This window comes from Natator depressus, chromosome 27, assembly GCF_965152275.1.
Source record: "Natator depressus isolate rNatDep1 chromosome 27, rNatDep2.hap1, whole genome shotgun sequence".
NCBI lineage: Eukaryota > Metazoa > Chordata > Testudines > Cheloniidae > Natator > Natator depressus.
Window position 1 is genome coordinate 15,052,983 of NC_134260.1, and position 27,927 is coordinate 15,080,909.

General features: G+C 47.2%; 1 protein-coding gene across 9 annotated transcripts in view; it reads left to right on the forward strand.

Annotated features, from left to right (window-relative positions):
• Positions 1-27,927, forward strand: part of ATP6V0A1 (ATPase H+ transporting V0 subunit a1) — a 67,410-nt gene that overhangs the window by 10,742 nt on the left and 28,741 nt on the right. For 2 of the 9 annotated variants that reach the window (XM_074940472.1, XM_074940470.1), the window contains exons 2-11: positions 9,233-9,393; positions 9,713-9,791; positions 10,178-10,275; positions 10,818-10,946; positions 17,235-17,338; positions 18,274-18,400; positions 20,282-20,364; positions 21,164-21,257; positions 22,742-22,954; positions 24,719-24,869. In XM_074940472.1, coding sequence (XP_074796573.1) covers positions 9,233-9,393; positions 9,713-9,791; positions 10,178-10,275; positions 10,818-10,946; positions 17,235-17,338; positions 18,274-18,400; positions 20,282-20,364; positions 21,164-21,257; positions 22,742-22,954; positions 24,719-24,869 — 1,239 coding nt within the window. Of the gene's footprint in view, positions 1-7,295; positions 7,455-9,232; positions 9,394-9,712; positions 9,792-10,177; positions 10,276-10,817; positions 10,947-11,654; positions 12,014-12,421; positions 13,034-17,234; positions 17,339-18,273; positions 18,401-20,281; positions 20,365-21,163; positions 21,258-22,741; positions 22,955-24,718; positions 24,870-27,927 lie in introns of those variants that run through there. The other 7 variants (XM_074940474.1, XM_074940475.1, XM_074940476.1 and 4 more) reach the window with 6 other exon arrangements.

Consider the following 27,927-nt stretch of genomic DNA (forward strand, 5'->3'; position numbering starts at 1 on the left):
TGCAGGCCATTGGCTGACTCCACCTTAGCTATATAAAAGGAGCCACTGCCAAATGCCTGATGACCCACCCTTTTTGAAATGATTAAAATAGTTGGAGTGGAGGGGAGGCGATGGCTTTTGCATGCGAGCCCAGGCACGGCTCACGGAGGAATGTGAAGCTCCAGAGCTCCCAACAGCCTCTTCTGTGCCATACGTTCAAAGGCATTCTGTGCAAAACTGCAAGGAATCTGGGCGAGAGGAAAAAACAAAACTCTGCTGGAAGCTGCCTGGGAAGCTGCTAGACAGAAACAAGCCCCTTCTGGGCACAGCTGTGTACATGAAAGGACGGCTGAAACAACTGCACGTAGAAGCACAGAAACTCAGCTAGAACATTCAAACCCCTCTGCCTCCCGTTAGTATTGCTTTGCAGGTCTGTGTCAGGCGGGTTGTCGACATTTTAAAGAGAGGCTTATACTCCCTATTGACTAGCTGTGGCATGTCCCTTTGGATCATTCATGAGACTGAATTGGACACACCTGTCTATGTATATTTACATACATGTGGGGGACACACATGCAAGTGCATATGTGAGATTGGTGTTGACATGTTACTTCTGTGTTTGTGCTCGTATCTGTATGCAGATTTAAATAAAAGGAGTAAATCTAAACCCAAGAGCATGCAGATGTATGGACAGGCACTCCCACTGGAGAGCACCCAGCTCAGCTCTGCAGGCCCCTATTCATCAACGGGCTCGAGTTACTAGCTTTCTAAGCGTAGCACAGGCTCTCAGCACACGCCAGGGTACATGTGCCGAAAGCACTGCCGAAAGGGAAGATAGTGCATTCCACACTGCTGATTATTAGTGGTAATGATGAATTACATCACGCAGGTATCATGCTCATTGCTGGGCTGAAGACAGAGGAGGAGCAGCCCCTGTCCTGAGGAGCTTTCGAGTTAAATATTAATCGAAAACGGTTCACAGGCCTGTTTATTGCCTTGGCTTTTGTTTATGGCCATAGGATCATCTGCAAGATCGCTGGGGTAGAATGTTTGAGAACAGGGGTTGAAGCATGCCCGCTACCGGCCAAGAGGCTGATGCGAAGGAGGAAGGCTTAAGACGTACATGGATGACTCCCAGCTGAGACCAGCTCACCATTGGTCCTGCTGGCTCAGCCAAAGGGAAGCAACCCCCAACAGCAACAACCCGAGTGCTTGGCCAGGAGGAGCTGGTTTTAGGCTCAGCTGGAAGAGCTGCTGCCAGACCTCGAGGGTCACAGCTGCAGTCTCATCGAGGGTCTTGGACTATCGGGACGCGCTCTCAGCTTCTCTCGTCACAGGAGAGGGGATCCTGCAGCTGGGGGTCAGCCCTGTATCTGGCCACAGGTTGGCAAGCAAGACGGGCCCCTTACAGTGTTCCAGGCAGTTGGTCTCGATCCCACTTTAGGACAGTCTTGGCTGCTACATCATGTACAAGCTGGGGACCCCGCCATCCACAAGGATATCTCCGGCAACTGTCAGCACTTCCCTGCCCCCATGCTCCCAGTCATGTGACAGACTTGCTTGTTAACAGTGCTGGACCCACACCAGGGTATTGATTTAGATTTGGGTGCCCCATCTGAAGCCCACAACACACTTTTTATGTCACAGGTTAAAAATAGTGTAATTTGTTATACACTGGCGTTTCTCAGAGAATTGGCTTTTCCCCCCTGAGGATTAACCCCCCCCCATTTCCAGTGTTTGCAGCTGATGAGCCAGTGCTCCATGCACACGCACACAGACACACACAATTAATTTCGGCCCCAACACACTGTGGCTCTGCAGCTGTTATTCACATGAGATCCATTTCAGAGCAGAGCTGCTCTCTAGGATGCTCAGTGTGGTGGCGAACACACAGCACTGGAAGTCAGCAGATCTTTGTTCTCTCTCTAGTTCTGCTATTAATTCACGGCGTGACTTTGGCCAAGTGACTTCTCCTCTCTGTGCCTCAGTTTTCCTGTCTGTAATAAGGGAATAACAATTTTGAACTCAAGGCGGGTTTAACTTGTAAAGCTGGGTGGAAGGCTCTCAAGAAGATAAAGGTACAGGTCTATATTTTTGGTCTGCCTGTTTTCTACAACAGGCTAAGTGGGCTGTTCTAAACTCGCTCTGCACGGAGCTGTCACACCCTGATGAGCTGAAATGTGATGAATGGCTGTCTGGAACACAGCCCCCACTTCCTCCCAGAGGAACATACCTGGATGGCCCTGTAGGTGGCAACCTGAGTCTTCCCCTTTTGGACCTGAATGTAATTTGTTCTTTGAAGTTTCCACCTCTCACTGGATTTGACCGATTCTCTCTATAGCCCACCTGTTAATTTTATAGCATTGGTGTCTTCTTTGTACAAGACAAGTGGCCGCACAAAAAAAAACAATTGCAATTGGCACATTTGCCCCTCTTTTTGGTAGCTGAAGTAACGAGGCTAAGGACTGAGTGGACAGTGGAGAATAAATTACCCTTTCCTCCCCAGGAGAGCCTCTGGATTAAGTGGGGAGGTAAATTGGCAGGCAGTAACTGGGGGTGGAAGGGACACAGACTTCTGCAGCTGCTCATGTCTCTGTTGCATGGAAACATGCAGTCCTGTCTCCTGGGCTGCCATCAGCGTGGTGCATTTCAATAGCAAATTGGTCCATTATAGTATTCAATTCTCCCAGCTCTCTCCATCTTCCCAGGGCAATTGGAGGGATTATGTCAGATACCTCAATAAAAATGAAAACTAGAGTCTTGCCATTGTAATGCTTCTGCCTTTTCTATCAAACGAAGCCCCCAGTCTCATCATGTGCTGTATTTATTAGGTTAGGTTGCCGGTGGGCTGAGACCACAGCCTATCATGCTGACCAATATTATCTCATTGTTTCCTTGTGCAGCCATTTGTTGTCTCTTGTTTCACACGTAGATCGGCAGCTCTTTGGGGCAGGAATCAGCTTTTTGTTCTGTTTGTGCAACTCTTAGTACGCTGGGGTCCCGGGCCATGCCTAGGGCTCCTAGGCACTACCATTCATTTAAATAATAATTAATAAGAGTATAATTTGTCTCCCCGACACAGAGCTCGGCACCTTGACAGGCTGCCTGGGGAGATGTACAGTTCCACTTTGCTGTGCACAACCCTGTCAGGCGATTTCAAAGAGAGGTATTGCTAAAAAATTAGAAGTGGAGACGCTGCACCGTACAGGGTGCAACCTGAGGCAAACCAAGGGGCTACAATATACCCAAGGCTCCCCTTCATACAGAGTCAGCTACAAGCACAGGATAACAGGGAAGGACTGATCTGGTATCTGGGCACTGAACTCTAACTAGAGAAGCTGGAGTTTGCTCCAGTATATCTTCCGGGGGTCAGGAAAGCAGCTTCGAGGAGATGATATATCCCTCCACAATGTCTATTGAGTTCCACCTCTTTCCGGCCTCCAGTAATGTTTGACTTCCCCACAGCTGCCTATACTCCATTCTACCCCTACTGTTGCAGAGTGTGGCAACTCGTGCTTTCCTCCCCAGAGTGGCTGCATATAAGTAGTGCTGTGCATATTTTGTGAATTGCTTCAGGATGAAGTAAAAAGAAAAGCAGTACTTGTGGCACCTTAGAGACTAACACATTTATTTGAGCATAAGCTTTCGTGAGCTACAGCTCACTTCATCGGATGCTGTAGCTCACGAAAGCTTATGCTCAGATAAATTGGTTAGTCTCTAAGGTGCCACAAGTCCTCCTTTTCTTTTTGCGAATACAGACTAACACGGCTGTTACTCTGAAACCTTTCAGGATGAAGTGTGCACCACTGGAATCAATTACTTTCTATGGCAATTAGCATAAATGACAAGGAATGAACAAAAGCAGGTAAAGAGTTAACAGTTCCATGATTAGATCTGACATATTTTCCAATTTTCCATAGTGCAAAAGCCCCTCTTTAAACTTAAACTTTTAAACTGGAATAAAGAGCCAATGTTTACCAAAAGACTGTCAATAAGCAGAATATGTACTTAGCAGTTAAGTGTATTTTAACTAAGTTCATTTCATCTGTGGGGCTTGGCTTCCTTCCTAGGAAATCATGTTTCCATTTAACAATCTAATAGCAGAGGAAATTATAAACTCTTACTTGGAGGGAGGTTTCTTGTATGTCAGATTTCCACATTATGCAAATCTCTGTGTGGAGATTAATCTGGCTGTTGCGGGGTGGAATTGCGTCTCCACTGAAACACACTCTCTTTATCGCTTGGATTCAAAGCAACAAGCCTGATTGTCCTCTCACTGTCACCAGTGCGGCTTCATTGACTGGAGCAGAATGACACCTGTTTGATATCACTGTGCGTGAGAAGAGAAGCAAACCTAGAGGGTATGAAGTTGCTGTACTGGGTTTTATTCTTGCGTCAGTCAAAGGGACTACGGCAGTGGTGGGCAACCTGTGGCCCATCATGGCAATCCGCTGGCGGGCCGCGAGACAGTTTGTTTACATCGACCGTCTGCAGGCTCGGCCACCTGCAGCTCAGAAGCCCCCCCGCCCCCCCGCCCCCCCGTTTTAAAACCCCTGTGTATGTTTGAAATGCCTTTTCCTGGTTGCCCACCTTGGTGAGTACACCTGGCAGCTCTCCCTTGTTGTGTGCAACTGTCCTAGCGACGACGCCAATCCCACGCACTAACCACGCTCCTGTCTGGAGTGGACAGGAGGCGTTAGATCTCCGGGGCCTGTGGGAGAGAAGAAGCTGTGCTGGCACAGCTATGGACCAGTTGTAGAAAAGTGGACATCTCCAAAAAGCTTGCCCGGGGATGCAGGCAAAGGGGTATGACAAGGATCCACGGCAGTGCTGCATGAAAGCGAAGGAGCTGTGGTGGGCATACCACAAGGCCAGGAAGGGCAGCAGTCGGTCTGGTGCTGAGCCACAGACCTGCCACGTTTCCAGCAAATTGCATGCCATACTTGGCAGAGACCCCCACCAGTAACCCGCCGACCACTGTGGATGCCTCCGATGAGCCCGAGACAGAGAATCCTGCCATGAACAGTGAGGAGGAGGTGTAAGAAGAGAAGGAGGAGAGACCACGTGGCAGGGGTAGGTCCAGCTATGTTACCATACAGGACCTGTGCAAGACTCCACTGCAGCCTAGCCATAAGCCAGTCCCGCCAGCCAAGCATTGCTTGACCATTAACACATGCCTCTTCCAGCTGGCGGTCTCCTTCTCCGCTATGTACATTTGGTGCCATATCTGTGCAGAACTGCAGAGTACTGCTCCTCATGAACTTTTCAAACAACACACTGGAGTTCTGATCCAACGTGATGACACCATGACAAAACATAAAAGTACTATGACATTTCTAACTTAACACGCTAGCTTTTGGCATGATGCAGTGGTGCTGTGAAGATATGTTGTTGCGATGTGGTAATATGTTGGTGCAACGTGATATGTTGGCGTGATGTATTGTGGTGTGATGTGGTGATATATTGCTGTAACATGATATGTTGGTGTGACATCCTATCGTGATGCAACGTCATAATATTTTGGTGTAAAATCCTATCACGGGGCAACGTGGTGCTAGGTTGGCGTGACATCGTATGTTGGTGCGAGGTGGCGCTAGGTTGGTGCGAGGTGGCGCTAGGTTGGTGTGACGTTGCACGTTGGTGCGACATGGTGCTAGGTTGGTGCAATGTGGTGTTAGGTTGGTGCGAGGTGGCGCTAGGTTGGTGCGAGGTGGTGCTAGGTTGGCGTGACATTGCACGTTGGTGCGACATGGTGCTGTGTTGGTGCGAGGTGGTACTAGGTTGGTGCGACGTGGTGCTAGGTTCGTGCGATGTGGTGCTAGGTTGGCATGATGTTGCACGTTGGTGTGACATGGTGCTAGGTTGGTGCAACGTGGTGCTAGGTTGGTGCGAGGTGGCGCTAGGTTGGTGCGACATCGCACGTTGGTGCGACGTGGTGCTAGGTTGGTGCGACATGGTGCTAGGTTGGTGTGATGTCACACGTTAGTGCAAGGTGGTGCTAGGTTGGTGCGAGCTGGTGCTAGGTTGGTGCGAGCTGGTGCTAGGTTGGCGTGATGTCGCACATTGGTGCAAGGTGGTGCTAGGTTGGTGCGACGTAGTGCTAGGTTGGTGCGAGGTGGCGCTAGGTTGGCGCGATGTCACACGTTGGTGCGAGGTGGCGCTAGGTTGGCGCGAGGTGGCGCTAGGTTGGTGCTAGGTTGGTGCGAGGTGGCGCTAGGTTGGCGTGAGGTGGCGCTAGGTTGGTGCTGGGTTGGTGCGAGGTGGCGCTAGGTTGGCGCGAGGTGGCGCTAGGTTGGTGCTAGGTTGGTGCGAGGTGGCGCTAGGTTGGCGCGATGTCGCACGTTGGTGCGAGGTGGCGCTAGGTTGGCGCGAGGTGGCGCGAGGTGGCGCTAGGTTGGCGTGACGTGGCGCTAGGTTGGCGCGATGTCACACATTGGTGCGAGGTGGCGCTAGGTTGGCGCGAGGTGGCGCTAGGTTGGTGCTAGGTTGGTGCGACGTGGCGCTAGGTTGGCGCGACGTGGCGCTAGGTTGGCGCGATGTCGCACATTGGTGCGAGGTGGTGCTAGGTTGGTGCGAGGTGGCGCTAGGTTGGTGCGACGTGGCGCTAGGTTGGCGCGATGTCGCACATTGGTGCGAGGTGGCGCTAGGTTGGTGCGAGGTGGCGCTAGGTTGGTGCTAGGTTGGTGCGACGTGGCGCTAGGTTGGCGCGATGTCACACGTTGGTGCGAGGTGGTGCTAGGTTGGTGCGACGTGGCGCTAGGTTGGCGCGATGTCGCACGTTGGTGCGAGGTGGCGCTAGGTTGGTGCGAGGTGGCGCTAGGTTGGTGCTAGGTTGGTGCGACGTGGCGCTAGGTTGGCGCGATGTCGCACGTTGGTGCGAGGTGGCGCTAGGCTGGTGCGAGGTGGCGCTAGGTTGGTGCTAGGTTGGTGCGACGTGGCGCTAGGTTGGCGCGATGTCACACGTTGGTGCGAGGTGGCGCTAGATTGGTGCGAGGCGGTGAGGCGCTCACGCCCGGCCCTGCCGCGGTGTCGCACTGGGGGAGGGGACAGGGCTCCCCCTGCAATAGTTGAGTCCAACCCACGGAAGGGCACGACCTGCTCTGTCATGACGTCATCCTAGTGCATCAAAACACCACTGCGCTCCATGGCGACATCAGCCGGTTGTGCCGTGATGTCATCGGCTCATGCTGTGACGTCAGGTGTTGGGGCCATGGCGCCGGGCGACGCTGGCCCTCTGCCCCTCCCCCCCCCCGGCAGCCACGGCCCCTCCCCCCGTTCCGGGCACTTCCGGGCGGAGGGGCCCAACCGGCCAAAGGGGAACAAGATGGCCGCCGGGCCGTCGCTAGGAGACGCCCTCGCGTGATCCGGCGCTGCGGCGGGGGGGGAGGACGTTCGCGTGCGCGGTGACGTCAGGGGGGCCGGGGCGGCGCAGGTAAGGCTGCGGCGGCCGCTGCAGGGGCCGGGGTGGGCTGCAGGTAAGGGGGGGCAGGCGGGGGCGCCCCCTGGTGGCTGAGCCGGGGGTGGGGGTGGCTGGCGTCCCGCTCTGCAGGGCGCTTGGGGGGCGGGGTGCCTTCGAGGAGAGGCCACGGGGAGCCCCCAGTTGGGGGGGGGGGTTGTGGTGGAGCTCAGCCCTCAGGCTGCCCCCCCCCTTCATTTCCCGTGTGCCCTGCTGGGGGCGGCGGGGGGGGTCTGCTAATTGCCCTGTGCCTGTCGCTGTCCCCTTGGCCTGGTCTCCTCTGAGCCCCTGCGTCCCTGTCGGGCCCGCCCCTGCACCCCAGGGTGCTGCGCGCTCGGTGCCCGGGCTGGGCATCGGCCGCCTGCCCGGCGCCGCTGGTTCCGCCTGCGCCTCGCCAGGCTCCCTCTTGGGTGCGCCAGGGTGTGCCGGGCACCCCCGACGGGAATAGCCTCCCCAGCCGGCGGCGTTCGTGCCGAACCGTGGGGGCTTCAGCCTGGCGGTCGCACCGTGCTGCTGTGTCGGGTTTTCGCTTCACTTCGCTCTGAGTGCATATTTTATCATCCTGGTTTGCCTAAGCGTGTGAGAAGGGATATTTTTCCACTTAAAAACCGTGTATTTTGAATAAACCCAGAAGCAAACAAGCCATCCAGTCGGTTTCAAGGCTCATTGTTCGGTAGATTTCAAAATGGAAATACAGTGCGTGTGTGGATGGATTTTTAACTGCATGCGCATGTTCACACGGCATCTGGGCATAGATACAATAATTAAAACAACACCTGTGGCCACCCAGCCAGAATGTGTCGTACCAGCAGCTAAATTCCAGTCAGCAATGCGAAGTCAGAAACCAGTGTGGCCAGAACTGAACTAAAGTGTCATTCGTTTTGATTCTGGTCTCATAGGCTCAGTTAGTTTGAGCTAATAAAAATTCAGGACCACTGATGGTGCCAGCTTCTCTTGTGTGGTATTTCTTGTGTTTTAAAACCTGTGTTGAGTGAAGCTTGTGATGATAATTTGACAGCCCTCCAAATGGGCTGTAGTTTTAAGGTGGGGCAGGGTGGAAATATAAAATATAGCAGCTGAATGAAGAGAAGAGCAAAAGAATGTGTTCTCTGCCCCAACAGGGATGCACCATAGCGCAATATGCAGTGTGGTGCATTTTCTGAACTGCACTAGTGTTGTATGATGGCAATGCTCTTCTCTTCATGGGGGAGCTCTTCCCTGCCAATTCAGGGATGCCGTCAGCTGAGAGTCAACTGCTTCCACGATGACATTTCAGTAGGCGGCCTTTAGCTACCACGTGAGTTGGTTTGCCTCTGAGAGCATCACTCGAAGTACAAGGCTTAGAGCAGAAAGAGACAGCCCTGGAAGAGCAGAGTTCTTAGGTTGCTGAAGAAGAAAGAATTGTCTGTAGTGGGTTAACTCTCCATGGTGCTTTGCAGACCATGTGATGTGGCAGGGTTCCCCTCCCTGGTACCACGGGGTCAATGAGTAAGATCTGTCGTGATTCACCAAGGTGTTTCCTTCGAAAGTTATGAAATAGTCTTTCTTCAGAAGGTGCCGAAGAACTACTTGACCTCTCAGACATCTTATGAAAGGATCATCACTTCCTCTTGTATTATTTTTAAGTCACAATATTTGCATGCAGCGTGTAGGGTTATTCCATGGGACTGTGTTTTATACTTTTTCTCCTCTGACTATCGGAGACAAATTGTCCTTTCACAAATGTGCCTGTACAGGGGAGAATGTGGGATTCAGACTCTGCTGTACATTCTCAGGCCTACAACCTTTTTATTTTAGGGTTAAAATTCCACTCCTGGTTTGACCGACACTTGCCTTTCATCATGGGGGAGCTTTTCCGAAGTGAGGAGATGACCCTGGCTCAGCTTTTCCTCCAGTCGGAAGCTGCATACTGTTGTGTCAGCGAGTTAGGAGAGCTTGGGAAGGTTCAGTTTCGTGATGTAAGTGGCTGCTTTCCAGTGTCAGTAAAATGCATCAGATCATTAAGATCCTGGCTGCTGTTTATATGGTCAAGGGTCATAATTAATCTTTGCTATCTCAGTGCCCACTTGTGCCACAAGCACATATATTCCAGCTAGTTGTTACTTATCCGTAAGGAGGGTCATGCTGCACAGCAATCATATCTGCTATACACTTTCCTTGCATCATTCTTTAAAAACAAACCACTCACCAAAAAACCCACACACAACCCTGATAAATTAGTAATCATGATCCTTCACATTTAAACGTTCCTAAGGAAATGTGTGTTTCTGTTTGCAGTTGAACCCTGATGTGAATGTGTTCCAGCGTAAATTTGTTAACGAAGTCAGGAGATGTGAGGAGATGGACCGGAAACTCAGTATGTCCTTGCTTTACTTTGATGCATGCCTCTAATTCTATACTAGCTTTAAGGGAAGAAAGCAGCCTAAACTTTTGAAATAATGTGTCATAGCTAAGTGTTGTGTTAGTGGTAAGGTAACATTCGTTTCCCAGTAGGCTAGGCTACTTTTGGAAAGATTTGTTTCATGTGGAGAAGAGAACTTGTGGATCTTTTAAAGCAGCCACATGAGCTGTATTCTGGTGGAGTTCTGCTACAGATAGGATGGATGGTTGTGGGGGCGGGATACGCAGCTGCCGGTCAGGTGAGGTGATGGGAAATGTGAAGGTGCAGAGAGACTGATGCTGCAGTTTCTTGCTTTTGTTTCTCATAGTGATTCTTACCCGTGAAACATTTTCTATCTTTAGGGTTTGTTGAGAAGGAGATTAAAAAAGCGAACATCCCAATCCTGGACACGGGTGAGAACCCAGAGGTGCCTTTCCCACGAGACATGATCGATTTAGAGGTAATAGTGTTTCATTAAGGCTGAACTAGTATCTGAGTCTAGCTAGCCGAAGTTGTGCTAATTAGTCTCAATAATTGAGTTCTTTGGAATTTAGTAGTAAGAATATACAGGGTCAGATCCCCAGCTGGTTTAATGAACAAAGCTCTATTGTCTTCAGTGTAGCTGCACTGATTTACACCAGCTGAGGATCCAACCCATAAACATTGTGCATAGTTTGCTGTAACTTCAGTGTATGTATGTATAAGATGCAAATGAATACTTATTTTTAAAAACGAAGGACCAAATTTAGAGTTCATGTAAACTGGTACAACTCTAATTATTAATCTTTATGTAGAGTAGCATTATAATAATCTGATGCTAATGTTTTAAGATGCATTGTGAAGAAAACAGGATGCAGGCAGCATCTAGTAATTATGGGTAACCTGAATGCCGTTAGGAAAAGATCTTGCACAGCACACTTTGAACTGTGTGATTAATTAGAACTAAATTGCATTTATTTTTAGGTTCACTTTACATTTTTTTCCTCTTCTTTTCTTTCCCAGGCAAACTTTGAGAAAATTGAAAATGAGCTTAAAGAGATCAACACAAACCAGGAAGCTCTGAAGAGAAACTTCCTAGAGCTGACAGAATTAAAATTTATACTGCGCAAAACTCAGCAGTTTTTTGATGAGGTCAGACTATCAGGGGGGTTTAGCACTGAATCAGCTGGTGGTTTATTGTCACAAATTGCCATTTTTATTCTCAAGAGTGTTGTCTTTCATTTGCTATTTTAGATGACTCGTTTCTATACTTTTTTTTGGTTTAAGAAACTTTCTCAAATCATTTTCTGTTTTTTCATGCAATGCGCACACAGCCAATCATGGTTTTACATTTTCTGATTATTTATATTTACTGTGCGTGTTCCCAGTAAAAACATAGAATTAATTGTGTGGAGACAAGTGCTGAATAAATCATTATTTCCTGGCTTCTGAAAAACCTAAGCAGGTCAATAGATGACAGCATCACTGCGAGACTAAGGCTGTTTCCCCCTCCAATATGCATTTTTCTGCTTGGTGCAAGTATGTAAGTAAACCCCAGAAATCCTCTGTTATGAGGGATGAATATAAAACTTGGATTCTGTAGGCCTGATCCAAAATCCTTTGCTGTTAATAGCAAGACTCCTGTCAGATTTAGTGAGTTTTTGATCAAGCTCTGAAATGCTCACTGGCAAGTTCAGGAGCAGAACTACCATTTAGATACCGAACAGTTGGGCTTTTTGGTTAGTGTTCATTTTGACCAGTGCTTGACAGTAGCACTGCAAGTGTTTTCTTCAGAACAATGAAATGCTGCCCTGCTGTCACCTAGGGTTCAGCAGCAAAGCAGAACTGAGACTTGCAGATAAAGAGCCCAGGTGATCTTTACAAAATGCCTTTCAGTTGTATTAAAATATATAGAAGCACCTTACAATCTTTCTCTCTCAGGAGAGGAAACTGGCCATGTACCTTCTTAGACTGGGAGGGAAATATTTTGCATAGGATGTGTTGCATTCTATGCCAGCCCAGAGTTGGCTATGGAGTGCTGAAGAGCTTTGTGCCCTGCTGATAACGTGGGTGCTACTGGCTGTGATCAGCCAACGGGCTGGGTACTGTATGATTATCTCCTCTTCAGGTGTTGAATGTCAGTTTGCAAGTTGCTGATTCCATTAGGTGAGTCTGTTTGGACAAACAGCGACAACCTGATGATCTACTGCTTGACTGCAGTAAGTAACAAGGGTTATTTCCTGCCTGTTCTAATTGAACATAGGAAAAAACAGAGCAAGTGCAATTAGTGTTGTATAAAATCATTACTAATGCACCTCTTTTCAGGGTACTTACACTTACAAAGTATATAGTAAATAACACCTAGCTAATGCTTTTCTTCAGGTATGGTATTAACATATTTCAATTTAATCTGATCAAAATCCATGTAATGTTGAAACAAAAACTGTGGGTCATTCTGCCCATTTTAAAGGCATTTGTAACAAGTGTTCCCATGAGGCTCACATTCTCAACCAGGCAAGATTAATATCAATATTTATCCCTCCTATCAATTGGAGTAGCAGATGTTACACAGCAGCATATAGATTATAGCAAAGCAGTAACCCGTTGAGATTTGTAATACGGTCTCAGGATAAATACTCACGGAGTAACCTTCCACTGAACGTGTTACACTGAGAGCTAACTACTTCCATTTTCAGTGTACGTAACTTGACGCCACGTGCACATTGACTAGGTCCAGTGGTTGATATCTGCCTCTGGGAAGACTTCTTGAGACTCTTAAGATTGTGCAGTCCAGCTATTATCACTAATCACTGTTTTATTTCTTCACTGAAAATACCATCTTTGCACAGTGCCTTCAACACTTGAAGACATTTTTCATCTGTAACTAAAAGTCTGTGTATTCTCAGTTATTCATGGTAATTAGTTACACAAGAAATGGCTCAATTGAAATGACTTTCTACTCAATCTTAACTGTTTTTCTAGAAGGTACAGTGGGAGAGGGAGAATGAATAGAATATTAGTCATAAAAGAACGAAATGACACGTCTCCAATGTAGCCATTTCTTGTCCATTACATAACATGCACACACACATATATGTATATATATATTGTCGATAATGATGATCCTTTTCTCAGTCTTCTTGTCTTTGCTTATGAAGAGCAGTATGAGCTGGAGAGATTTCTCTGAATCTTTTACCATAAGCATCCTAGAATATGAGCGCGTAAAGAAGACTGGAAAAGTAATGGTTAATGGCATGCAGTCCCCTGTCTCCCTTTCCTCTAACTCCTCTCACAATCTGCTTTCTTTAGTTTGTGTTGCATCTATCATCCCCCTCTGGGCTCTGGATTAATAAATTAGATGGTGAATTGAATCCCTTTCATTTCTTGTGAAAATGAAGGTGAAGGGGCTTGAATTGTATGTGCTACTTACACCTGTGGAGAGCATTTGCATAGCAGAACTTCTTGTTTCTTGCTGTTTCTCATTCAAGATTTGGTTTTCTCACTAATCAAGGGAAGGAAGATGGCTAAATCTCTAATTTCGGGCCTTGAAATTAAGGGACTCCTAATCTGTGTGACTGATGCTCCAAAATTGCTTTAAATGATTCTTTTGTGTCATTCCCATTATGTCTAGAGTTGTATACATAGGAGGGTATAGGCTTGGGTGTTTGTTATGCAGAATAAGATAAAATCCTCCTTTGCAGTTCTGATGCTCTGTGATACTCCATTGCAAGCTGGTGAAAATTATGATCCGAAGAGACCTTATGGGATGGCCAGTCCTCCGTCTTCCTACATTGTGTCTGAACAGCTCTCACCTTCCCCAACAAACTCCCAGGAGTCTGAATAGTCCTGCTACAGTTACATTTCATAGTAACATTTGTTGTAATAACCGACCCTGCCAGAAGATGGATTTGTTACCAAGATTAACAGAACAGGGCAATTATCAAGTGATCCATCCCCGTCATTGTGTCCCAGCTTCTGGCAGTCAGAGGCTCAGGGACACCAAAGCATGGGGTTGCATCCTCAACTACCCTAGCTAATAGAGCTGTTTCCACAGATGTGTTTAAGCAAGAAACTATCTTTCTGCCTTGACAAATACTCTGAAATATAAATTGTGTTGGCAAAAATGAGGCATGCCTCATCTAGGCTAACACGCACCTTACAAAAATCTAGCAACAGTAAATATTGTCTTACAACAAATGCAATACAAGCCCCTTTGGTAGAATTGATCTTATTTTCCATAATTTTGTTAGATCTAGGAATTCTGCCATTTTAATTTTAAAAAGTAATTTAAAGTCATTCAGTTTGGGGGGGGGGTGTGTTGGTTTGGGGCCCTTGACTATTTTAGTTATTTTCCTCTATGAAACATTAAGGTTTCCATGCAGTTTACTTTTATTTGGATTAAATGCCTAAAATGGTGGAATGGATTGGCTTATAAGGGAAAACATTTCTTTATCACTCTTCAGAAGTACACTAATGGTTACCTTAATTTTGTTATTTATTTTTACTGTTTGTAAACTGTAGCTAAGTATTCATGAGCGGGCAGTTGAGCTGTATCCTGTGTGTGGTACATCAGCCAGGCAAAATTCTTTCCCAGAACAAGTGGCCTTTTTTGATTGGCAAGTAAAATATCTTTCTGGGGTTTTTCATTATGAGAATATATGGGCATGTGGATTTTGTGCCTTCACTGGTAAACTTGCATAACATTTCTACAAGGCTGTAGTGTACACACAATTTACATCTTTAGGGCCAAATTCTGCCTTCATATCTGTGCAAGGAGCACCCACTGAAATCAGTGAGAAAGCCCGTGCACATCTCAGGGTAGCATTTGATCCTTTTGGGCACAGAGGAGTTCCTTAGTTTCTCCATTTCATTTTATAAACTGCAGGGGTGGAAATTTTGGGACAGAGTTCCCAGTGATGCATTGTGTTAATGCTCTGTGAGAGGATGTGGTATTAACATCCTTCCGAATTTGAATCACTAATATTTACAAGTTATGTTCCCAGGAATTTCAGCCTGTAAATTAGTCACAATAAATAGAAAGTAATTTACAGTTTTCCATTTTAATATGAGAGAGAAGGTAGGTGAGGTAATAATATATCTTGTACTGGACCAACTTGTGGTGCTGCAAGGTACAGGTTTTCAAGCTACTCAGAGCACTTTAGGTCTTGGGAAGGAAGCAGAGTGACTGAGCTAAATACAAGATGGGACAAGCAGAAGGGGTAAAGAATGTTGGAGGTGGTCACTTGAAATGAAGCGGACAGTTGGGCGGTAGGTTGTTATGCATAAAGGGTTTGAAGTGGGCCATTAAGGGCAGTAGGAAGTGTGGTGTATTTACAGATTGTTGTAATGAGCCATAGAACTATTGTCCCTGTTAAGTCCCTGGGTTTTTGGTGTCTAGCAGACTTATGAATTTGGGTTCCCAGGCTTACCTTTGGAAGGTATTGTGCAGGTTTCCCTTGAGGAAAAGTACTGAAAGATCAGATATGGAGTGATCGCTTTGTGAAGAGTGTTCACCCACCACTGATATGGTGGTGTTGTCTTCGATCATTGTTCTGTGGGAGTTAATTTGAGAGCATAGCGATTGTCTGGTTTCACCCACATAGTTGTTGTCGTTGGGGCACTTGATGAGATACACTGCATGTGGTGGCAGGCATGTCTAGGACCCATGAATCCTGAAAGGTGTGTTTTGGGGGGGGGGTGGTATTGATCATTGTAGCAGTGGGGATCCGTCTGCAGGTTTTGTATCTGTTACTCTGATAGTGTCTGGTGCCACTTTGAGTTGGTATGTCTTGGTTTCTGGGGAGCTGTCTTCTGACGATGAGCATGGTGAAGTTGAGGGGTTATTCAAAGGCCAGAAGGAGGAGTTTGGGAAAGAATTATTTTCAAATGTGGCCCCCTTCAGGTGTGGGTTGTAGTTGTTTGATGATACATCGCATGGGTTCCATTGTGGAATGGTAGGTGACAACTCAGGGTGTGCGGTCAATGAGTTTCTTTTTCCTGTGTTGAAGCAGGTTCTCCTGTATTTGGGTGGCCTTTTCCATGATGACCCCAGCAAGTCAAGTCATGTGCTTGTTTTGAATTGGTGGGACTGGCATAGTTGGTGGTATTAGGTCTATGTACATCACTGCCATATAGGTATTTATCTAGGTGCTGAGTATCTTCACTCTCAAAAATGCATTCTTCAGGTCATAGACATTGTGCATTCATGGAGGGAAAGTCCGAGTCCTGGATAGACAGGACATCTAGCAGCCAGGACTCTCCGGTTTTATTACTGGCTTTGCCACTGACTTAATGTATGAACTTAGCATTGAGAGGTGAAGGGACTAGGCTAAGGTCACCCAACTTTAGAATGAAATGACACTATCTGTGTTCCTCAGTGGGATATTGTGAGGTGTAAAGATCTGTAAAGCGTCCAGTTCTTGGGTGCAACAGAAGTGCAAACTTTCCTTATGTTTTAGTCAGCTGCACCTACTACAGAAATCTTGCCTGGGTAGCATTCTTATGAACCTGGCTCGAGTGGACTGAATTTGAGAGTGAAAGAATCCTGACTGCTGTGCCACTTAAAAAGGCAACCTATGTTTGCAACACCTGTGGCCACTGGTAAATATATAGAAAATGCACAGAAACGCAGCAGTCATGTGGTACATAAATGAATATTTATCTGTACCACTCTTCATCCATTTCCCCTAAGTTCAGAAAGTAGTGATGGAAGCATGTTGGGTCACTCTGCAGCAGGGATCGGCAACCTTTGGCACGTGGCCCGTCAGGGAAATCTGCTGGCAGGCCGGGAAGGTTTGTTTACCTGCAGCGTCTGCGGGTTTGGCCGATCACAGCTCCCTCTGGCTGTGGTTCGCTGTTCCAGGCCAATGGGGGCTGCGGGAAGCGGCGTCCAGCACATCCTTCGGCCCACGCCGCTTCCTGCAGCCCCCATTAGCCTGGAACAGCGAACCGCAGCCAGTGGGAGCTGTGATCTGCCAAACCTGCAGACGCTGCAGGTAAACAAACCATCCTGACCTGCCAGCGGATTTCCCTGACGGGCCACGTGCCAAAGGTTGCCGATTCCCTGCTCTATGCCATCTTCAAAAAGTTAAGAACATTCTTTGGGAACATAACTTTGGGTAAAATCTAACTTCCACCCATCTGCAGAATTATATATCCCACAAGCATCTTGTTTTTCTTTTGCAATCTCCAGACGCTTTTGTCTAGAAACTTTGCTGAGCCATTCTGCTTACCTCTTGTTTTTCTCCTCCCTTGTGTGACCCTTGGTCTCTGTTACTTCATCATTCTTTTTTTTTTTTTTTTTTTTTTTGGGGGGGGGGGTATCCTTTGGGGATGTTTTTGTGTGTCCTCCCCACCCACCCCCGGAAACTGTCTCCTGGTTCCTCTTCCCTGCATGCCACTAACTAGTTTCATTAGATATTAATTGATTTGTGAATTCAGGCTGAATTGCATCATCAGCAGATGGCGGATCCAGACCTGCTGGAGGAATCCTCTTCGCTCCTGGAGCCGAGTGAGATCGGAAGAGGGGCCCCTCTACGACTTGGGTAACAGCAACATTTATGCTTTCTATTTTGTCTGCCTTAATTGTTCACTCCCATCTGGAATCCAGAGGGCTTCAAACACAGTCCTGAGGACCTCCACACTGGGACCTTAGGCCTATCAGTGTCAATCCACAATCAACTAATAAGGGTCTCCATCCTTCCCTGCCCCCGCATCTGCTAACTTTTCAGCCCTGCTAGCCCAGGGAGAAAGTAGCTGAAGGAGAAAGTCATTCTCTGGTGCCTTGCATACCAGCACAGAAAGCTAGAGCTAGTCTATTCCTTAAGCATTTGAGGCCTGATTTTCAAACTTACAGAAAATTCATAGCTTCCATTAGTCTATAGGAGCATAGCGTCTTTGACAGTAAGGCCACTTATTTTTATCCCTTTTCATTAGTTGATTCCAGGTCACCTTTGAAACAGAAATGTAGAAGCCATAAGCACTTTTGTCATACCACTTTAACTGGACCTAGGAGTTTGCACCAGTGCTCTCCTCTAAAGCAAATGCCTATGGTCTTTGAAAGCCATGTAGCCTGTTGCTGCCCTTCCTGCCTTGTACAGTCCTTGGCGTGGAAGTTACAGGAGCAGCGTGAAACTGACAGCAACAGGCGTGGAAGTCATATGACTGAAGGGGAAACTACTGTTTGAATGCGTTAAAGTGCTTTTTACTTTTTAAGTACTTAATCTGCGGACAGTAAGGCTTGCTGTCAAAGGGGATGGAGGGTATAGCCTTTGGCATGTTCCTGCTGTTTCCTCTTCGTGTGTGTGTCCCATTTTGATTATAGAACTAACCAAAACAAGTCAGCTGGATTTTGTAGCTTAAAACCTTGATTTATTAGCTAGCCTCCAGTTAACCTCTTGCAGCTCCAGGTTCTTTGTGCCTGTGCTCTACAAACACCAGAGGCAGCATCCTAATCCACAGTTTTTTCCGCCTCATGCAGATTTGTGGCCGGCGTGATCAACCGTGAGCGAATCCCTACCTTTGAGCGCATGCTGTGGCGAGTGTGTCGAGGAAACGTATTCCTGCGTCAGGCTGAAATTGAAAACCCCCTGGAGGATCCTGTGACGGTAAAACAAATTGCTTTTCATGGAGGCAAAATACTAGGAGATCCCAAATGAGTAACAAACGTACAGTCAGACTCGGGCCGTGATCCTGCAATGAGCTCTGTGAGCTCTTCACCCCATTTTACCTGCATGGAGTTCATTGCAGGATCGGGTCCTGAAATAACAAAGGCATTTGTTCCTGAGAAATGGTTTCTTCCTGATACAGCCTGAGTTCAGAGTTGTTTTTCACCTGCATTGCATGTTCACTGACATTCCATGTTCTTGAAACCTGCATGACTGCACTGTCTTCACTGTGGTCCTCCCTGGCCGCTCCCTGGGTTAGTCATCCCCTCTTGCCTTCGGGCTAGAGTTGCAGGATCAGGCCCTTCACTTGTAACCTCTTTAGGATAGGGACTCCTTCTTTTGTAAAGTGCCATGTCCATCTACGGTACTGTGTAAGTATTACTCCTATCTGCAGCCGAAGCTGAGCACCTCTTGCCTTGTTTGGGTGGTAGTGGTGGCCAGTTTGGAAGTCTCTGTATAGAATTTGTTACTCATTTGGAGTCTTTTGCACTATTTTTAAAAAAAATCTTTCCTTTTAATCTTTTAAAGATGGTCACCACATGTGAGCTTCAAGGCCTTTATAGTAGCTCTTAGTTCCATTGGCCTTCCTTACAATCTAAATGGTAAACCAGGGGAGGCAACCTATGGCACGTGTGCCAAAGGCAACATGCGAGCTGATTTTCAGTGGCACTCATACTGCCCGGTTCCTGGCCACTGGTCCGGGGGGCTCTGCATTTTAATTTAATTTTAAACGAAGCTTCTTAAACATTTTAAAAACCTTATTTACTTTACATACAACAATAGTTTAGTTATATATTAAAGACTTATAGAAAGAGACCTTCTAAAAAGGTTGAAATGTATTACTGGCACGCAAACCCTTAAATTAGAGTGAATAAATGAAGACTCAACACACCGAAAGGTTGCCGACCCCTGTGGTAAACATTCTGACTAGGAGGGATGCTTATTTTATTTTGTTAATGGCATACACCGATGTATAGCACCCAAACATTGGAAACTCTGCAACTCCATAGCTGCTTCAGTTAAGAATTAGCAAAAGGAGGACTGTGGGCTGCAGTGAAATAAAGATTTGAAACTTCATTCAGTTGTTACTTCCTATTTTCCCTATGAATTTGGTTGCTGTGTTGCTCTACTGATTGCTGGTAACTGAACTGAACACCAGCTGTCTGCCAGAGAGGGACTATATTCTTAATTTAAGGAAGTGTTGGACAATGAGGTTACACCTAGTGTAATTATTCTCAGAAACATTAAGCTAAATTTCCTATGTAAGGTAGAACAACATCTTATTAACAAATGCAGGAAAGGGGAGTTAGATATCTAAATCCAAACAGCTGCACAAAGAATGTGCTGTGGACCTCCCTGGAGAATTCCAGGTTTTTAGGCTCTGGGCATTCCTTTAATTAAATATACCACATACATCACCTTTATTTCCATTCATTCTTTTACTTGCCGCTTTAAGCCAGAGTGGGGCTGGCTGGAAGAGATAGTGATACACACCTAACTGCAGCCAAATGTTAAGCAATAGAAACTTCGAATTTCCCCATGATTTTTCAATTTATTCTTATACAGGTTTTATAGATCTGATATGCAAATAGAGCATTTAGCTACAGTACGAAGAGACCACTAAACTAAGAGAGAGTTCCTTTCACCGTCAGTTTTTTGTGACAGTGATAGGGTATGTTCTTGACTCAATGTGCAGCTATAATTTCCTGTATACTCATATATGCAAGAGGAAGAATAAGGAGCTGTGTTATAATGTGCTAGAATAGCTAGTTCCTATATAGTACTTGGGTCTTACACTGCATCTGGTTTTGTCTGTTCTAGGGAGACTACGTGCACAAGTCGGTGTTTATTATTTTTTTCCAAGGTGATCAGCTAAAAAATAGAGTCAAGAAAATCTGTGAAGGGTAAGAAGAAATCAGACTTTAAAACACCTGTGGCTTGATTTTTCAGCCGTGCTTAGCACTTCTGAAAATCAGGTCGTTCATATAATATATTTGTAATGCAGCTTGAAATACAAATTGAGTGTCTTAATATGTACTTTAACAGTTCCTTGAGCCTGTATTAATCAGAAAATCTGTGATGATGCAAAGAATAGCATAATAGAAATCCTTAGTTGACCTTGACATAGTAACACTAATAAACATCACATGGTATGTGTTACTGAAGTTTGTTGGACAACCAAATTAACCACCCCCAGTTTTTAATCCTTAAAGGGAGTGAACTGCTTTTGCTGTTATAGAAAAAATGTGAAAGCAATCAAGTTATCACATGCTGAAATTAACTCATGCTTCTGATCAGAAACATGAAAGATTTCCTGCTGGTGGAGGCCAGTGCTTCTGAACGGCAGCTATGTTGGTGTAATAGTTGTCAGTCGAATGCACTGTTGATTACTAGTTAAAGATGCTGTTGAGACTTGTTTTGTTGCCTAAGTTCTCAACATATTTTTTGACAGTTTTGTTGTCTTTTCTCTTGCTCAGAATGAATTTTACACCTGCAAAATGTACTATGTTAATGTCAAGGGCTTGACTTGGATATGGAAGCCAGTGTGGTCAGATAATGATTTGGCCTTGAGCAAACTTGAGTTTTAGCCATCTGACTTGGTGAATGATGGCTAGACATTTTCACCAGCAAAGCCCATAATCTTAAAACACTCCTTTACTGAGCATTATGTATCAATTTGACTTTTCGTCTTAAACCATTCAGGTTCCGTGCCTCCCTCTACCCTTGCCCAGAGACACCTCAGGAGAGGAAGGAAATGGCTTCTGGAGTCAATACCAGGATTGATGATCTTCAAATGGTAATAATGCAGAACAAACGGGGTCAATGCTGCTTTAGCCTATGGAAAGCTGAGTGGCTTACATGAACTGAAGGGTGGATCCCATTTGTCTGAGACTAATTGGCTAGGCTAGATGTAGATATGGCTTGTGCTAACAGTTTCCAGTTAAACGAGGTAGAGAATCTGCTATGAGATTAAACAATTGCAAGATCAGAGAATAATTTTGTTTCTCTACTTGGTTCCATTCATCTGCCTAGTTAGGGAGGTTTAATTTTTCCAGGCGGCTGAGTGAATAACCCTCTATGTGTAAATATTGGCATTGGTATTGAAATTCACACTGGCAAGCAAGGGAGTAAGAGGAGTGTCTGTCTTCAAAGCTAGAAGCCTGATGGTCTGAGGCTTTCTTCTTTAGGGTCTTTGAAGATGAAAATGGTCAAATCTGTGTTCACAGATTGATTAAAAGGCCAGTATTAGTTCATGCTGCCAGAGGTTTTCTGCCTGTCTGTGAACTTTCACAGCATGGTGCCCTGGAGGTCTGCTGTATTAAAAACTGATCTCTTGTGGTGCAGCTCTGGGTGTCAGTGAAAGCAATGAATAAACAAGTGGCTAGCAGTGAGCTGAATCGGCAACCTGTGAAGCTGCCTGGTGCCAGCTCTGTCAATGCTAAATCCAGAGAAAGGGAAGCAAGATGCATTTCAGGAAGACTGAAAGGGATTTAATGGAGAGAGAGATTTATGGAAATAAAATGTCAAGAGAGGAATCGGATGCAAAAGCTGCAACGAAAGGCGTTGAATGCAGGGCACTGCTTTTACAGACGCCAACTCTGTAGCATGAAGCTGCTGAGAACAGTTGCTTAGCAATCGGAAAATGGTCAAGAATGCAGGAGTTCGTTCCAAGCTACACATGATGGCTTTGTCACATACCGCCATTTCCACTTGAACTTGAGAGGCTTTAGAGTCTCTGAAATGGTCTTGGCCGGATCTGGAGGCACATTCCAGTCAGACCCCGCCAGCAAACTCTCTCTCTTTTTCCCTCTGCTCAGCCAGTTCTGAAAGCCAAATGTGAATGAATTCTGACCCTTTAAACATAAGCTCCATGTGTCCCCTACCACCAAAGTGGAGCTCTGGCACTGCACAGTCTGCAGTCATTTCTCTGCAATTGTCAGGTAAAGCTGGGTGGAGAGAAAAATCTCCACTTGAGCATCTGGACGATTCCCTGTCTCCCTTGGATTCCTCTGCTGGGGGCGAGGAGGGGCGGGGAGGAAGATACACAACACAGCTCTAGGCTGTTTCTTTCTAAGAGTCGCTTTTGGCTAAACTAGAGTGCATGTGAGGAGACTGAAGAGCAAATTCTGAACATGGGGGGTGTTGGGCTCTCAGTCCCCCACTGACTCAGGCTTGTCTGTATGTCCTGACCACTAGCCGCTCTTGTGTTGTGCCCTACTGCCCGCTACACTTTGCAACCGAATACCTCACTGCTGTCCTGGTCCCACTTTTCCATGCAAGGTGCTGAACCAAACGGAGGACCATCGCCAGCGAGTCCTGCAGGCAGCTGCTAAAAATATCCGCGTCTGGTTCATCAAAGTGCGGAAGATGAAGGCTATCTACCATACCCTGAACCTGTGTAACATTGACGTGACCCAGAAGTGCTTGATTGCTGAAGTCTGGTGTCCTGTCGCGGACCTTGATTCCATCCAGTTTGCTCTCAGAAGAGGCACCGTGAGTATCTCCTCGCTTTTGAACTGTAGCAATTGTCACTAACACTTACCTCCCATGCAAATCTCAACAGACCAGCCTCCTTCAGCCAGCTGAACCCTGACTGATCATTGCACCTGAGGAGCCAGACTGGACTGTGGAGTTTTGAAAGGCATCCCTTAGGCTGTATATAAAAATGGCAACCTTCATAGAGGATACTTTTATTTAAACTGTAAAAACTATGGTTACCAGAAAAGCACTCCCGCAGAGCTCCAGAAAATACGGGTTGTTGGAGAGATGGACTGAACAAACGTTGGCGATACTTCAGAGTTGGTTGCTTGCCTGGGGCATGTAATGCCATAAAGTCAAAAATGGAGATAACTTGTCCAGAACAATATCTGCACTTGTTCCTTTGATTGGGCAAGTCTGCTGATCTGCTTGCAACTCTGGTTGATGCTGCTCATTGGACAGAGGTGACTAGAGCTCTGCAAGTTGGCAAGCCCAGCCAATAAGGAGCCTACCTACCAACTGCCCTCCAGAAATGCTTGGAGGGAACTTGGCAGCTGGCACCGTAGGCACGTCCCTCCTTGGAGATACAAAGTCCACCTGTGAAATACGATTCCTTTCGTCAGATTTTTATGAAACTCACCTTCCCCATAAGTTGCTGAGCTACTTGCTAACCTATAGGTCTCCCTCCTGCAAAACCGTAACATGCTTTTGGGCTCTGAACTCCTTGAGGATCAGGCCCTGGATGATTGGCTCCCCTTGTTCTGAATCCTTCCCCCATACTCACACAGTCTTTCCTTGATCTGAAGTCCTTCAACCATAAAAGTAAACAAGATCTTTAATCTAGATTCCTGTATTCTCTGTGCTCATATGACTAGAGTACTTGCCTCGATTCATGATAAAACAGGAACACACCCTCTGCGCAAAATCATTTTCCAATATAGACATGCTTTTCCATTGTTATCTCAGCTAGACACAGTTTTGAAGTGACGCTTTTATGCTTCTTAGCAGCAGGCACTGAGCCTCAAATAATGGCTCGTCCGTCAGATCTGCCTCTTAAGCAAGTCAGATGTTGTGTAGTTGCCATGTCTGAGTGGTGAAAACTGGGACCCGTGTGCTCGACTCCCAGCTGGTGAGACGTGATGAGTGGCGTGTCAGGCACAGTAGCACGCTTACTCTCCTACAGACCTGTCTGGCCAAGCTCCATTCTTACAGCATTTCTCTCGCTCTGCAATGCAATAACTTTTGACTGTCCATCCAATCAATTCCAAAATTTCAGGCAATGTTCTAGGCATCAGTGGAGAGAACCTTATTGGTTTTGGGGAAAATTGGAAAACCAGAAGGGGGAAATGGGGAACACACAGAGTCCCTGGCATCTGGTTAGCAGAGCCAGCAGCTGCAGCCACCTCTGTAATTGGCTATAGATCAAAGAACTAATTGATGGGTGTCGTTAATAGATTCCTGCATATGCCCCCACCTCAGCCCTGCCCATCCTCCCAGTGCAGTTCCTAAATGTTAACCTCTGTGACTTATGTCCCAGACAGGAGAAATCAGAATGGGGGAGAATATTGGAGTGGGGGCACACAGGGGGCTCACAAAGGCAGGGGGAACTTTTATTCTAGGGCTGCAGTGTGTTCCTGCATTGTGCAAGTGGACCACAAACATGCAAGTTCCCTGCAGCTTTCCTGATGCCAATGAGAGGCAAACCTGCCCCTCTGTACGTCGCTTGCCTTGGGAAGGAGGAGTCTCTAACCTCAGTTTGTCTGCTTGTTTTTAAAACAGGAGCACAGCGGATCCACCGTTCCATCCATCCTGAATAGGATGCAAACCAATCAGACCCCGCCAACTTACAACAAAACCAACAAGTTCACTTCTGGCTTTCAGAATATAGTAGACGCATATGGTATTGGAACTTACCGGGAGATAAATCCAGGTAAACACGCAATCTACCTGTTCATCCCTCTGATCCACTCATAGGACCTCTGATCTAGTGACTGGGTGGCCTGGTCTCTCTCCTGATATTCAAAGCCCTTGCACAGGATTGACCCAGTTATCGGAGCGAGTGTATCCTGTGTTACCGTGAATTGTAAAACAAACATTATTGCTGGCTATTTTTGAGAATGCAGAGGCCCAGTCATCTGTACGTTAATTCCTTGGCGTGTTGCTTGCAGGTGACAGGTACTTTGCATGGGAAATCAGGATCTTAGCCCAAGGGGACTGAAGAGGAAAGCTGGGCCTGCATTTCATTGCTCACGAAATTGTATCTGACTCTTTGACTTATTAGCACGCACCCTGCATTACGTTTTGTTCATGTTTAAGTAGAGATCGAGAGAGTCTTGTTGAGCAAGAATGTTACACCCAGCTGTTTGGTTTGGACTCACCTAGATCAGTTGTAATAACCCCCATGTAATGTAAAATTCTCTCTCATGCTGAAATTCCCCCCAGTACTTACTGCTTGCTTCACTTTGTTTGCAGTTTCCCAAAGCTCTGCGTACAGGCCAGCTGATCTTAGCTGACACTTCTGCGCTGACTGTGTTTTTTGTAGGAAGAGTTAATAGTAGGAATGTTTCGCTTTTCCTTTTCAAGTTTTGATGGTTACGCTGCGCAACACACCACTTTCCCTTCGCAGCATGTTGCAAGTGGGGCTGGGTAGGAGGAGTGTGATCTTTCCGAAACTTTCACAGAGTCTTCTGATAATGTCATCTTGATGACAAACCAATGCTGCAAAATCAGTGTGTACTGACTGAGTGACTGTTCTCGGAGATGGAGAATCTCCCCCATTACGCTCAAAAGTGTCTTAACGATAAACTCTTGCCGGCAAAGAGCTATTTTCTGGGCACTAAACCAGGACAGGTAGATTTCAAAGCAAGGACGACTCCCTATCAGCTGTAAAATGCATTTCCTTGAGTGGCAAATGCAGAAGCGCTCTGAGAGATCAGTCTTATCAGAAAGCTTTGATTTCAGGCTAAATTGTCACGATGGTAGTCTGCTTTATGCAGGCAGGTGTCACGGAGTCCCCGGGTGATGCTCTGGAACTGCTCCCTACGAAGCCAGGCAGGACTCTGGGGAAGTCTCCTTTCTGTGAGCAGACTGTCTGCAGGACAATCGGAGCATTCAGCATCCTGTGCCCTTCCATGCGCTTCCCACAGCCAGTCGGGCCAGGCGGGCTCCTGGGGAAGCCAGAGGGTCCTGCCCCCCAACTTCGCAGTCAGACGTGACTCTCAGCCAGCCAGTAAAACAGAAGGTTTATTAGACGACAGGAACATGGTCTAAAACAGAGCTTGTAAGTGCAAAGAACAGGACCCCTCAGCTGGGTCCATTTTGGGGGAGCAGTGAGCCAGACAACCACGTCTGCCCTTCACTCCATGTCCCCAGCGAGCTCCAAACTGCAACTCTCTCCAGCTCCCCCCCCCCCCCCGGCTTTGTCCCTTTCCCGGGCCAGGAGGGCACCTGATTCCTTTTTTTCCTCCAACCCTTTAGCTCTCACATTGCAGGGGGGAAGGGCCCAGGTCATCAGTTGCCAGGAAGCAGGGTGTTGGCCATTCTCTGTGTCCAGACCCCTGCACACAACTGCCCTCTAGGGCTCTGCAATGATCATGCACCCTTATCCCACCACCTGGATACTTAAGCACTGCCTAGGGGAAACTGAGGCACCCCCACAATATTCAGAGGAAACATTAAGAACAGTCCCGCTTTGTCACATCTCTCCCCCCTTCGAGACCGAACTGAGTGGGGTCACTTTAGCCAGTGACCTGGGGAAGTTCGAAGCCACCAACGTTCCCATGGATGCCCCAGCATCTCTCCCATTCCTTGGTAGGAGTTACACCAGGCCCTTCCAGTTTCATGCCCTCCCTTAGGTCGGGGTGGTCGAATGCACTCGCATGCCGCATGAGGGAAGGTTTATGCAGCCCGTGCCCCTTTGCCACCCCAAAACCCCCAGGGGTCAAACTGGGATTGGGTCTTCTCCCAGCGCTCCAGTCTGGAGGGCTGCAATTCGGGCTCTCTTGGTTAAGAGCCCCCATCTTGACCTGGGCCACATACTGTTCACTTACAGAGCTAGCATGGAGACATTCCTTTCTCAACAACCTTGACTCCCCAACAAGCTGGCCAGACACCGCAGGATCCCCCTCGTTCAAATCACCAGACTGCTCAAAGGCAGTGAGGTGGAATCCACATCCTCCCCCTCCTTAACCAGGGGCAGCAATTTAGTCTCAAGGTTCCCTGTGGAACTGGCACCCCGGGGTCTATCCCCACTCACCCCTGGGAGGTCCCCTATGCCTCTCCGCTCCCCCACCGCCAGCTCATGCCGCTTCTGCAGCTCTTTCTCGGGCTCTCGCTGTCTCTCACAGCCCTCTTGGTCTCTCGGACTCAGCTCCAATCCCGTCCATCTTCGATCCCCGGATGGGGAACCCGATCGTGAAGACCCCCGTCTGGTCGGGGACAGGAGTCTCGGCGATGCCTGGCTACTATTCCAGCTGCTCCCAGATCCTGCTATAGCCCCATTTGGATCAGGAATCTGTTCCTTAGAGCGGTCATCCTCCTCCAGCTGCACGATGAACTGTGCTTTGGTGAACTTCCCAATGCGCAACCCTTTATTTCTGCACAGGTTTACAATGTCCTTCTTAAGGAGATGGTGATAGGCCACCACTCCGCTGTTCCCAAGTTGTTGTGGACTCACAGGCCTGTGTGCTGTCAGCTCCCCACAGTTTCCAGGGAGAACCCCTAGTATGCCAGCCCTTCTCGAGGTCACCACCTCTTTGCCAGGGTCGAGCTGCAGACTCCTCCGCCCCTGGGACCGCTCGCTGCAATCCCCAGGGGAACCCTGTTACTGCAAAAGTCCTTCTCTCTCCCAGGGCCAAGCTGCAGGCTCCTCTGCCCCTGAGACTGCTCACCGCAGTCCCCAGGGGGACCCCATTACTGCACAGTCCTTCTTGCTGGTCACGCACTCCCAGGGGTTAACCGCCCCCCAAAACCACTCCTCTCTGAGCTTT